This window comes from Gossypium hirsutum, chromosome D10 (assembly GCF_007990345.1).
Source record: "Gossypium hirsutum isolate 1008001.06 chromosome D10, Gossypium_hirsutum_v2.1, whole genome shotgun sequence".
NCBI classification, from domain to species: domain Eukaryota; kingdom Viridiplantae; phylum Streptophyta; class Magnoliopsida; order Malvales; family Malvaceae; genus Gossypium; species Gossypium hirsutum.
The window spans coordinates 7183578-7195836 of record NC_053446.1 but is presented as its reverse complement, the minus strand read 5'-3'; the positions used below and the strand labels follow the sequence as shown (position 1 = coordinate 7195836).

The 12259-nt window shown below is 31.9% G+C and overlaps 1 protein-coding gene across 1 annotated transcript; it reads left to right on the top strand.

The window, feature by feature from the left end:
- Nucleotides 1-5395: 5395 nt before the first annotated feature.
- Nucleotides 5396-11778, top strand: LOC107913878 (casein kinase 1-like protein HD16). The gene is made up of 16 exons (XM_016842546.2): nt 5396-6227; nt 8175-8306; nt 8403-8476; nt 8573-8642; nt 8735-8790; nt 8895-8966; nt 9143-9237; nt 9323-9389; nt 9482-9611; nt 9722-9940; nt 10136-10278; nt 10467-10641; nt 10798-10888; nt 10966-11123; nt 11212-11400; nt 11480-11778. The coding sequence occupies exons 1-16, from the start codon at nt 5775-5777 to the stop codon at nt 11537-11539; spliced, it is 2184 nt and encodes a 727-aa protein (XP_016698035.2). The 5' UTR covers nt 5396-5774; the 3' UTR covers nt 11540-11778.
- The last annotated feature ends 481 nt before the right edge of the window (nt 11779-12259 follow it).

The window sequence follows — 12259 nt, the reverse complement described above, 5'->3', positions numbered from 1 at the left end:
TATCATTTGCATTTCATCGAATGCATATATATGATCCTTCAAACACATATAGACAAATGCTCATGTAATTATTCATTATATATATCCCATAATCATTTATATATATATATCAAATGCATATAATCACTTAATTTAACATATTCACCGGCACTTAGCCTGCTAGGCTTATAGCCTGATTCCAATCACCGGCACTTAGCTTGCTAGGTTTATAACCTGATTCAGATCACCGGCACTTAGCCTGCTAGGTTTATAACCTGATTCAGATCATCGGCACTTAGCCTGCTAGACTTAAAGTCCGAATTATTTCACCGGCCTTAAGCCTGCTAGGTTTTAAACCTGAAAATTTCAATTTCACATATACAAAATACTCCTCAAGTAATTCATTAAATAAAACACATAATTGTAACAGATCATATTCAAACCTAAGAGAATTTATAAAATCCTATCTTCAATTTAATTCAAATTTCTATAAATTGTATGCGCACACATATATTCATATACCTTACTACTTAACTAATTTCAATACAAGAATTTTACATATATATATATATTCACCTATTCGAAACTAACTATACATATATATTTGTATGTATTCAATACTACCCATATATATATATATGTAAACTTAACATTCATATCTTGAGATATGTTTAAGACCTATTCGAATGTATACATATATGTTTCAACTCACATTTAAACACTTATTCGAAATTTACCTATGCATATGCAATATATACACTTTTAATCCATCCCAAAAGTTATACATGAATGTACATGTATATGTTCGAATCTTATGTTTACATTTACATTTCTCATATCATCAAATATTTTCAAATAAAAACATAAACATATAGATATATATTTAAATATTCAAACAATGTATATATATATATTTATCTATATACCATTCATAACTATATTAAATTCCAAAACTTATATAGGCATATATCCATTTAGCCGAACATAGCTTATACACAATTTCTATCCATATTTCAAATCTATTCAACCAAAGTATACTTGATTATAAATCAATACTAAGTCAATATAGATTCGTACACACATTTATATACTAATTTAGTTCTATTTATAAGCTAATAGACTTACCTCGGACGATGGAAAATCGAAGTCGGACGATTATTCGACTATTTTGGCTTTTCCCGATCTAACTCCAATTTCTTTGGTTCTCGATCTAAATATATTCAAAATGAGATAATTTATTTATTAACACATTCAATTTAGTCCAAAAACACATAATTTGGAAAATTACTATTTTGCCCCTAATATTTACACTTTTGGCAATTTACTCCCTATTGCATAAAACACAAATTACACAAAATTTGCCCATACCACACAAGGGCCGAATATTCATGGTTCTCATACAAGTCCACACATTTCATTTATTTCACATTTTAGTCCCCCAAAAATTTAATTTCACAATTTAGCCCTATTTACTCAATTTCACAAAAATTCAAAGACAAAACATTTTAATCTAACACCTATATTTCATATTTCATCAACTAACATCACATATCACAAGTTATCATCAATGGAAAAACACAAAATAATCAACAATTTCAAAAATTCAAGCATGGGTCTTGTAGTATACAAAGCAACGATCTTAAAAACATAAAAATTATCAAAAACCGAAACCAAAACACACCTTAATTTTCAATGGGAATTGCGGAAACCCTAAAAGCCATTGATGAATTCTCCCAAGCTTAACATTCGGCCAAGGTAAGAATGTTTTGTTGTTTTTTTTATGCTTTCTTTACTTATTTTAATTATATGACATAATTTAATAAATTATTAAATTAACCTTATATAATAAATATATAAAACATATATATAAAGGACAATGTTGTCATATGTCACCCACTAACTATATTTTGGTCTAATTACACCTTTAGACCTCTCACTTAAAAAGACAACAACAAATAGACACTTTCATATTTAACCATTAAATTTTTATTTTACGCGATTTAATCATTTTATTTAATCGGACACTTAAACGACGAAATTAAAATACGAAAATTTCACACAATTAAATTCACACATAATAAACACACAAAATAATATTAAAATATTTTTTTGACTCGGACTTGTGGTCCCGAAACCACTATGTCCAATTAGAGTCGAAATCGGGCTGTTACAAAGGTAATAACGTGACTGTAATTTATAATACTTTGGTTTAAGTTTCATTTATATTAACTTTCTAAACTTATTTTATTTGCAGGAGAGATTTATTTTAGAGGTCTTGGATAATTATGTGAAGAAGGCATTAGGAATGAACATTTTAAGAAAAATATAAGCCTCGAAGAGCAATTGAGAAATGTCCCGCCGGGAATGCTGAGGTACCAATGGAAGATGCAGCTAGATTTTGGAATTCAAAGAAAGGAGAGATATTACGTACTTTCAAACTCTTATAATTATTTCGGTTTATAGTATTTACTATATACGTAATAATAATTTCATAATGTAGGATCGTGAGCGAGTTGGAACTACAAGTAGGCAAAAACAAAAATTCACACACACAGCTGGGTCGAAAAGTTTTGCTTGTGTAGCTGATGACGAGGTAATTTAAATTTATTAATTGTGTCAAATATTAATTACTTTCTACTAAATAATATTTTTGTGGAAAAGTGTTTATGGAAAAGCGCCGCTAAAGGTCATGTTCTATAGCAGTATTTTTGTGAGAAACGCCACTAAAAGTCATGTTTTGTAGCGACGTTTTCCCACATAAACACCGCAAATTTTAGTGGTGTTAGTTATAGCGGCATTTTTTGTAGCGCTTATAAAAACGTCACAAATAGTTTTAGTAGCGCTTAGGCCTAAAAAAATGCCGCTAAAAACCTGTTTTTGGTGAAAACATCATTTATCACCTCAAGACAACATTACTCTTACCTTGAAGCTTTTATTGTATCAAGCTTAAGAGTCTATTATATCTTTTATCATATATCTCAAAGAGCAGAAGCGACTAAACCAATAAATCTTGCATCACACAACCATATAATCATGTAGGAAAGAAAAGATGAAAGAAAATGTTAACCGAATCATTATATTTTCTTCCATGATTTCTAACATTGTTACAGTGTCGAACAAGTTAACAGAAAGATTTAAAGAATAGCTGGGGCAAAAGTTGAATGCTTTTCTTCTATGTAGAACAAGCCTTGTAGACAGAACTGAAGAACCTAGGGCAAATCAACAAACAAAATATTGAAAGAAGAAAAAAAACTGCCCATTTACAGAAGATTTCAACAACGACCATATCCATAATATATGTAATCCCTTTCTAAGCTCAGTAGATTATTCGTTTTTCTCAGTCTAATAAAAGAACTCCCTAAAATGAATTGAATTGCAGACCCCAAAAACTTGGCGGCAATTTCATGAAGAAGAAGAGCAAGTATCATATGTAATTGTGGGAAGAAGAAGAAAAAAGAAATTGATCTATAAGACTGAGAAGAAGTAGAAGATAGAGAGGAGAAAGAAAAAATATAACTAAAATTAATGAACTTGCCAAGTTCCACAATTCAATTGGCTTTAATTTTTTCAGGGAGGATACAACCCATAAATGGTTCGATAAAAGTAATTCCCTCGAACAAATGATATATTTTATGGGTTTATTATAGAATAAAGGCTTAAATAATATAAAAATAAATTATTTGACTAAGCTGAGATTCGATTAATGGGTGATATAAATTTAGTGTTGGGACTTGATTAATGAGTGATACAAATTAAGTCAAAAACTTAATTTAGTATTGAAATTTGATTAAGTTGAGATTTGATTGATGAGTGACATAAACTTATTCAGAATATTAAATTTAGTATCTATTGCTTTGTAATTTAATTACTGATTTGAAACTTGGTTGATAGGTAGCACTTTTGCCAACTTCACGACTAAGATGCCTTTAGGACTAAGTTTTTTATACTAAGGTTATGTTTGTTTACATGTAAAATGTTTTACGGGAAATTTTTTTTACATTTTTCTATGATTGTTTTCACAGAAAATAACTTGGTTAACGGAAAATGACTTATACGTCAACATAAAATAAACCATTTTTACTGTAAAATGACTTACTCTTTTGAAAAACGTAAGTTATTTTCCGGAAAAAGGGCTTCTCTATAAATAATTTTATTTTCATATAAAAATTAACTTAAATCATTTTTAATATTATTATATTGATAGTAATTTTTATTTTAATTTTAAAAATATTTAAAATATTATATTTTTCAATATTATAAACATAAATATTTACTTATTTATATTTATTCATATAATAAACTATTAATATAATTAATATAATTCATTATTTTAATAAATTATTTAATATTTATTTTTAATTTTAATAATGAATTTTAAAAATAATAAATTTAAATAATATTATTCACATATTATTGAAAATATTCAATATTAATACTTTAATAAAAAATATTTATTACAATTATAAATATATTAATAATAAATGTTTTGTAGTATAAAGGTTAAAATATGTTATATGTACTCTTCACAAATTTACAATTTAGTCTCTGTACTTTTATTTTCAAGAATTTAGTCCATCTATTTTTCACATTTGACATTGTTAAATTTTTTTGTCAATTTTGTTGATGTCACATTTTAAAATAAAAAATACTCACTTGGTAGTCATGTAACTAAACAATGATGTTGTAATGAACTTGAATTTAACAAAATATTTTTAACATATGCAAAAACAATGTAAAATATAGATTTATAGATTTAAAATATACTCAATTAAACAATGAAAAGATAAGAAAAATATCAAATGCATGTTTGTTTTATTGAAAACAACTATGAAATATATTTTTTTTAAATCTATCAAACAACAGAAAATATTTTACATAGATTTATCCAAACACCAAAAAGATATTAACTTTTCTAGGAAAACAAACTGACTCTAAGTGTAAAATTACTCATAATACCTCTCTAAACCTTTAAATAGGTAGATAAAACAAGCTTGAACCCATGCCCTCCTACATTAACAGTAATATCGATGTCAACTGAATTAAAACATAATTGAAACTTTAAGATTAAGTTGAACGCGATTGATTGATGACACCGACTTAATCCTAGAAATGTTAATATAACGTTGGAACAACAACACTGTTGGTAGTTAGCTAGGGTTTTTTTAATTATATAAATAAATTAATATTTCACAAACAACTTTAAAAAATTAATATGTATTTTTTAAAAAAAATATTTATTTTTAATATTTTATTATACCTTTACGAAATATTTACCAAATAATTTTCATACATATAAAAAAAGAAATATAGAACTCCCAAGCCTAAGTTTAGAAATTATTTGTAATCATTAAATGAAATAAACCCGTATCCACCCATGTCTTACATCTCCCTGCAACAGGCTCTATTGTACCACGTAATTATTATTATTATTATTTATTTTTCCCAGAATATTATATAATCTGAAGAAAAACTGATAGGGAAAAGAAAAGCCTTTTCTTTACTTTCTTTGTGCACAGGACAGATCTCTAGCTTTCACAATCGTCGAATCTCCCATTTTTCTTCTTTTTTACATTACTCGATTTTTCGCTCCATTGCCGCTTGTTTCTTTTTCTCCCGTTCCTTCTTCTATGTATTATTAGTATTATTAAATAATTTGTTGAGTTTCTTTTTCCTGAAAATAATTAGCGCTGTAATTTAGGTATTATTGAACGATTATTTGGCAAAGAGAAGGAGAAAGGGACAGAAATTTTTTTTAAAATTTTTTTATGAGAATTGACGGAGAAGAAGAATGAACGATGCCGGTACTGCGTAACGGAGCACGCAGGGGCCGGGCAGCAGCACCGAAGCGACAACAGCAGCAGCAACAGCAAAATCCGATCGAGGAGGGGGAAGCGATTGCAACACGGACTAGGCGGCGGCGGAGGGCGGCAGAAGCGGCGGCCGCAGCAGCAGTTGATGTGCCTGTGACTAACAATAACAACGGCGACAGCGAGAATAAGAATAAGAATAAGAAACATCGGGCGCTGGGGGTCAATGAGAAGTTAGCCGTCGGGGCGGCTGGGGAAGCGGCAACTGGGAAGGAGGACAACAATAATAATCATAATAGGGTTTTAGTGGAACGGGAGAGAGTAGAAGGAGAGGAAGTTGGGGAGAAGCCGATGGACGGGTGTGGTAGCGGAGGAAGGCGGAGCAATGATAAGGGTAATGCTGGTGAGGATGAAGGCAGCACCGCACCGCTTCCTGAAAAGGTTTGCCATTTCCTTGATAAATTTATCTTTTCTGGTTTCCTATTGTTAAATTAGCTTATATTATATCGGTTTAAAGGCTGTTACATTAATTATTTCTTTTTTTTTTTGGTGGAAATAGTTTGATCTTAGGATTTGGTTGTATTCTTGTCTTGAGTTCAGAGTCTGGACTAAAGAGTTCCGGGTTGCATTTCTTTTATCAACGTTTTCAGTGTTTGGATATGGATGCTAAAAAACTGTCAGATTTATTATCTTATGAGTTACTTTGTTTCAAGGAGCCAGATATTTGGTACCAAAACATGAAGGAATATGCATCTTATTAATATGGCTAATTACGCAGTTATTGGTGTTAAAAGTTTATAATTTTTGTATTAGTGAAGTAGGCAATGTTCATATATATATTGTGGAAATTACAGGACGTATATTGTTTAAGATTGGTAGACTGCTGACAACCTTTTTTTTTCAAGCTAATGCTAGCTTTTTAAGCTTTTGCAATTATATATATTAATTACTTATCTTTCCCATCTAGGAATCATTAAATTGAAGTCCGTATTGTCTGAGAAAAAACAGTTTATATAACAAGCTACTACTTTGTCAGATGATAAGGACTTAAATTATTGGAAATATTAGGGCTATCTTGCCATGAAATGAAAAAAAGGATGTGCTTAGAAAATGGACACAATATAGCCTTTTATTGAATTACAATTGAAATGTTTAGTTTTGTCCCTTTGGTCTTACCTGTTAACGGGTTTGGTAACAAATATGGAGGTGTTTTGGCTTGCTTGTGAGAGTTTCTTGTTATGCTTATAGTTTTATCAATTGAGTTCTACATTTGGTTGCACGTTTATATACTTGATGTTTTGAGGAATAAACGAAGAGCATTCTGATAGCTTAAATCCCGAAATAAGGTTTTTTCTTACCAATATGATTACTATCTCATTTTGGTTACCTATCTACAAATAAAAGTTGTTCTTTAAATATTGAGAAAGTATATGCTTCTCGTCTAGCATCTTTTGAAGGTTTTCATTTTTATTTTGTTTGTTTTTTTTGATTTATGTCCACTAGTATTATAATCATATCAATGGAAGGTTATGTGCCGTCTTTCGAATTGTGATGTGTAAAATCAAAGTTGTTCTTGGGTAGCTAAGATCTCCAAATGGAAGTGAGAAAATTCTTGAACTGTTGGACCTATTTCCATTTACTTTCTTTAGTTTCTATATACTGGATTTTTTTGTGAATCTGCACATGCTTAGTTCTTCCATTTCTTTTTTTTAACCAATTCTTTATTTTGTTTCTTCCATTATTCAATTCAGAGTTAAGAGAAACAAAAGAAATTTTATTCAAAACCCATAGTAGTAGGCTGGATTTTTTGAGTTCATAATATCTAATGTTTGGTTACATAACATAAACTGACCATTCATATGGATTCAATCAGATCTAGAATTATTCCTCAAAGAATAGACTGGAGTTGGCCTATAGGCAGTAGACTCCATATCCCTAATTCTGTTCATCCATTTATATGTTTCCTAATCATTTTTCTAGTAGTGTTTTTTAATTTTTAATTTTTATTTTTATAAATTGTTTCTTAGCTATTATCTTCTCACTTGGATACCACCTAAATGGACAAATTCATTAGAGCAAATCATTGTGTAAAAATAAAAATCAATATCAGTTTTGATTGAGCTAAGTTCATGCAACTTATTTCTTTATTTATTAGATATTTCTTTTGGTCAGTCTTGGGCTGATTGAAGTTGACTGAAACAAGAATCATTTTATAGAAAGAATCGTTTTTTTTTAAATCATATACCCTAAATATTTGGTCTTCCCCTCCTGCTTTTTATGTAAGCTTTTTCAGCGAATATTTGGATCTACAGTTTATGGCAAAAAGATTTTATTTAAGACCTTATATTGTATCATTCTTCTGAAAGTTCTATAATTACCTTGCTGCAGGTTCAGTTTGGAGGTTCTGCAGTGTATAGAATTGAAAAGAAGTTGGGCAAGGGTGGCTTTGGACAGGTCTGTGTAGGTCGACGTATTTCTGCTGTAAGTACAAATGATAAAAATGGCTCTGGGGCTCTAGAGGTATGCCACTTTTTATTTTTAATAGATATTGTGTTTGATCTTCTTTAACGACAAAGAGTTTTCTCTTTACACTCTACATGATCTCTTTGCTTTTAGGTTGCCTTGAAATTTGAGCATAGAAGTAGCAAAGGCTGTAACTATGGACCGCCACATGAGTGGCAAGTTTACAAGTTAGTCTTGTTGCACTTCTAATTTATTTGTAATTTTTTAAGTATGTATCCCTACTTATATTTACGATATTTGCTTGCTTCTTGTCATTGCTGTAGCACTCTTGGTGGCAGTCATGGTATACCCCGAGTGCACTATAAGGGTCGTCAAGGTGACTATTATGTCATGGTATGTATTGCCGATTTGTTGTTCCTGTTCTTCTTGCCTGCTTTTGGTATTTAGGTTTGAGCAGCTTTCTGATTAGACCTTTTATCATGCAGGTTATGGATATGCTGGGTCCTAGTCTGTGGGATGTTTGGAATAATAACAATCATACGTGAGTGATACTAAACTAAGATGTATTCTTTAATCTTATACTGGCTATTGTGTTCATCTTCTTTGAACTTTCAGTTGCTTAATTAGAATATGCTCTTAACACAGAATGTCTGTTGAAATGGTTGCTTGCATTGCTATTGAAGCAATATCCATATTGGAGAAGGTGCACTCTAAAGGGTAAGCAGTTCAATCCTTGACACCTTTTAACTTATGTTGGCCTGAAAAGCATTGCTCCCTCACCCTTCCCAGGATTGTTGAATAGCTTAACAAGAAAATTGTCATCTGGATCTCTAATGGCCTATCTGTCTTGTAACAACAAAAAACATTAATAGATTTTCTGGTACTTTGGGCAGCTATGTGCATGGAGATGTGAAGCCTGAGAATTTTCTTCTAGGTCCTGTGGGAACTCCTGATGAAAAAAATTTATTTCTTGTTGATCTTGGATTAGGTAATTTTAAGTTGTATCATTTTTATATGCCAAATACTCCAGCTAAATCATTACCTCATCATTCCTAACCTGTTTTCTCAATCAGCAACTAGGTGGCGAGATAGTTCAACGGGTTCACATATTGAATATGACCAAAGGCCAGATGTTTTTAGGTACCACAAGTTCTTACCTCATGATTTTCATAAGATAGTTTTTTGTATATTGCTTCATTATCTTATTTAAAGGGAGTGCTTTTGTGTATTAGAGGAACAGTCCGTTATGCCAGTGTGCATGCTCATTTAGGGAGAACTTGTAGCCGGAGGGATGATCTAGAATCTCTTGCGTATACACTTGTTTTCCTTCTTAGAGGCCGTTTGCCTTGGCAAGGATATCAGGTTGGTCCTTCAATGAGATCAACCTTTTTAACTCAAATATTCTTGTTTGCATTTTTCACGTATATTATTTGAGATTTTCTATTAAATTTTTTTTTAAAAATAAATGTCAGGGAGAGAATAAAGGGTTCCTTGTTTGTAAGAAGAAGATGTCAACATCTCCAGAGGCCTTGTGTTGCTTCTGTCCGTTGCCTTTCAAGCAGTTTGTTGAATATGTAGTCAACTTGAAGTTTGCCGAAGAACCTAATTACGCAAAATACATTTCTCTGTTTGATGGGATTGTTGGTCCAAATCCTGATATTCGTCCAATTAACACAGAAGGTGCACTGAAGGTACAGATTATTCTTTGTCAATGTAAAGATTCTTTTTGTTGTACTGAGCCTTGTTTTTTGCTATCGAAGTAATTTTAGCTGTAAGAGTGTAATAAAAAAAATAGTAAATGTAATTATTACAAAAAAAATGTTGCTTTTTTTCTTGGCCTGTAAAATTTGACACTCCTAACCTTTTTTTATAAATATATTGTAAAGCTTATTTATCAAGTTGGTCAAAAGAGAGGCCGGTTGTCTACGGATGAGGAGGAAGATGAACAACCAAAGAAAAAGGTTCGTATGGGCATGCCAGCAATGCAATGGATTAGTGTTTACAATGCTCATAGACCTATGAAGCAAAGGTATTTATGCCTTAAGTTATTTGTTTTTCTCTTTTGGCTTTTTTGGTTGATTTAATAGCTGCTTCAGTTTACCGTTTGCATTCGTCATCGTTCTACATTTCTAATCTATTAGTAAACTAATTAGTGATCTAGTTGGCTCGGTATAGAAAATATTCAAGGGTGAGAAGTTTAATTGGTCATTTTTTCAGGTATCACTATAATGTCTCAGATGGAAGGCTTGCGCAGCACGTCGAAAAAGGAAATGAGGATGGCTTATTTATTAGCAGTGTAGCTTCCTGCCAGAACCTATGGGCCGTTATAATGGATGCTGGCACTGGATTCTCTGCACAAGTCCATCAACTCTCGCCCTATTTTCTTTATAAGGTACATCTTTTTATATATTCTGTTGATGTTGAGCAGTTCTCCAGTTTTAATGTGTTCTATTTTACTCTCTTGTATGCCTTTAGTATTCCTCTAGTTAGAAGATGCTTATGAATTTAGATTCTACCAGTGATTGATTTGATGTTTTGCTGTCTGAAGGAATGGATAATGGAGCAGTGGGAGAAGAACTATTATATCAGTGCAATTGCAGGGGCTACAGATGGAGGCTCCTTAGTAGTAATGTCAAAGGGTAAGGTTCCAGTATCTGATTTTCATTGGTCAAATCTGGTTGGTTTCATTTACTTGGTTTTGATTCACCGCATTCAGGTACATCGTATTTGCAGCAGTCGTACAAAGTGAGCGAATCTTTTCCTTTTAAGTGGATTAACAAAAAATGGAGAGAGGGTTTTTATGTCACCTCAATGGCCACTTCTGGTAGCAGATGGGCAGTTGTTATGTCTCGTGGTGCTGGATTTTCCGACCAGGTACTGATCAGTTTTAATGGAAATTTATCCCAGCTCATTCCTTAAAAGAAGCATCTATAACGAAGTGTTTTTTGTATGTTCATTCTAGGTGGTTGAACTTGACTTCCTTTATCCTAGCGAAGGCATCCACCGTCGGTGGGATTGTGGGTATCGTATAACTGCTACTGCAGCAACGTGGGACCAGGCTGCTTTTATTCTTAGTTTGCCAAGGAGGAGGCCAGTAGATGAAACACAGGAAACTCTCAGAACATCAGCATTTCCAAGCACTCATGTCAAGGTTGATAAATGATTATCTGAACCTTACTAGCTTTGGGCTTCTGTTTACTTAATTAACTCTAAGTTTCTTTACCTTGCAGGAGAAGTGGGAAAAAAATCTTTACCTAGCTTCCATTTGTTATGGACGAACAGTTTCATAAGCTGCCTCATTCTTTTGTTTAGGATCTCCTTGGTGACATGGTTGAAGGTGCAGGCCTGTTAAACTCTCAAAGTCAATTGTAACTAAAATATAGGTGCTTTTAGTTGAACTTTTCTGCTGCATTCCTCCCACCACTGTGTGGGATGTCTCTTCGTCTCATGTGCCCCGGAATTCCAGAAATGATGGGTCAGTCTGTCAACTCTCCGTAGTTTCTAAGTAATAAGAACTTTGTTTAGGTCAGATGCAAAATGGCAAAAGTTTCCTATTTTCTTGGTTTGCTTGTTGATGTGAAAATATTGCCAATGTTCCTTTGATCATATTGTTCAATTTTAGTGAGAAGTGGGACAAGCAAAAGCGAGCAGCATTTTTCAAAGTTCTGAAACTTTTGGGGGGTGCAAGTAATTATTATTCTCAGCATGAGAATAACTGTAAAATATAACTCTAGTTATTTTGGGTTAAAAGGATTGGGTGGTTGAATCCCTCGTGTACTTGTTTTACCTCCATCAGGGCCCCTTTCTGAGCCAAGTGTCGCTAACAAATACAAATCTAGATTTATTATACCATTTCAAAAACATGTTAATAGGTGAAATGACACTTAGACGGCAGCAACTATCACGTTCAGAAAATGTACCATCCTGCATCATTACTTCATTTTTTTTCTCAAATATATATATTCTAATTTTGATTCACTAAAGTCTGCAATTTTATACAATCATGACAC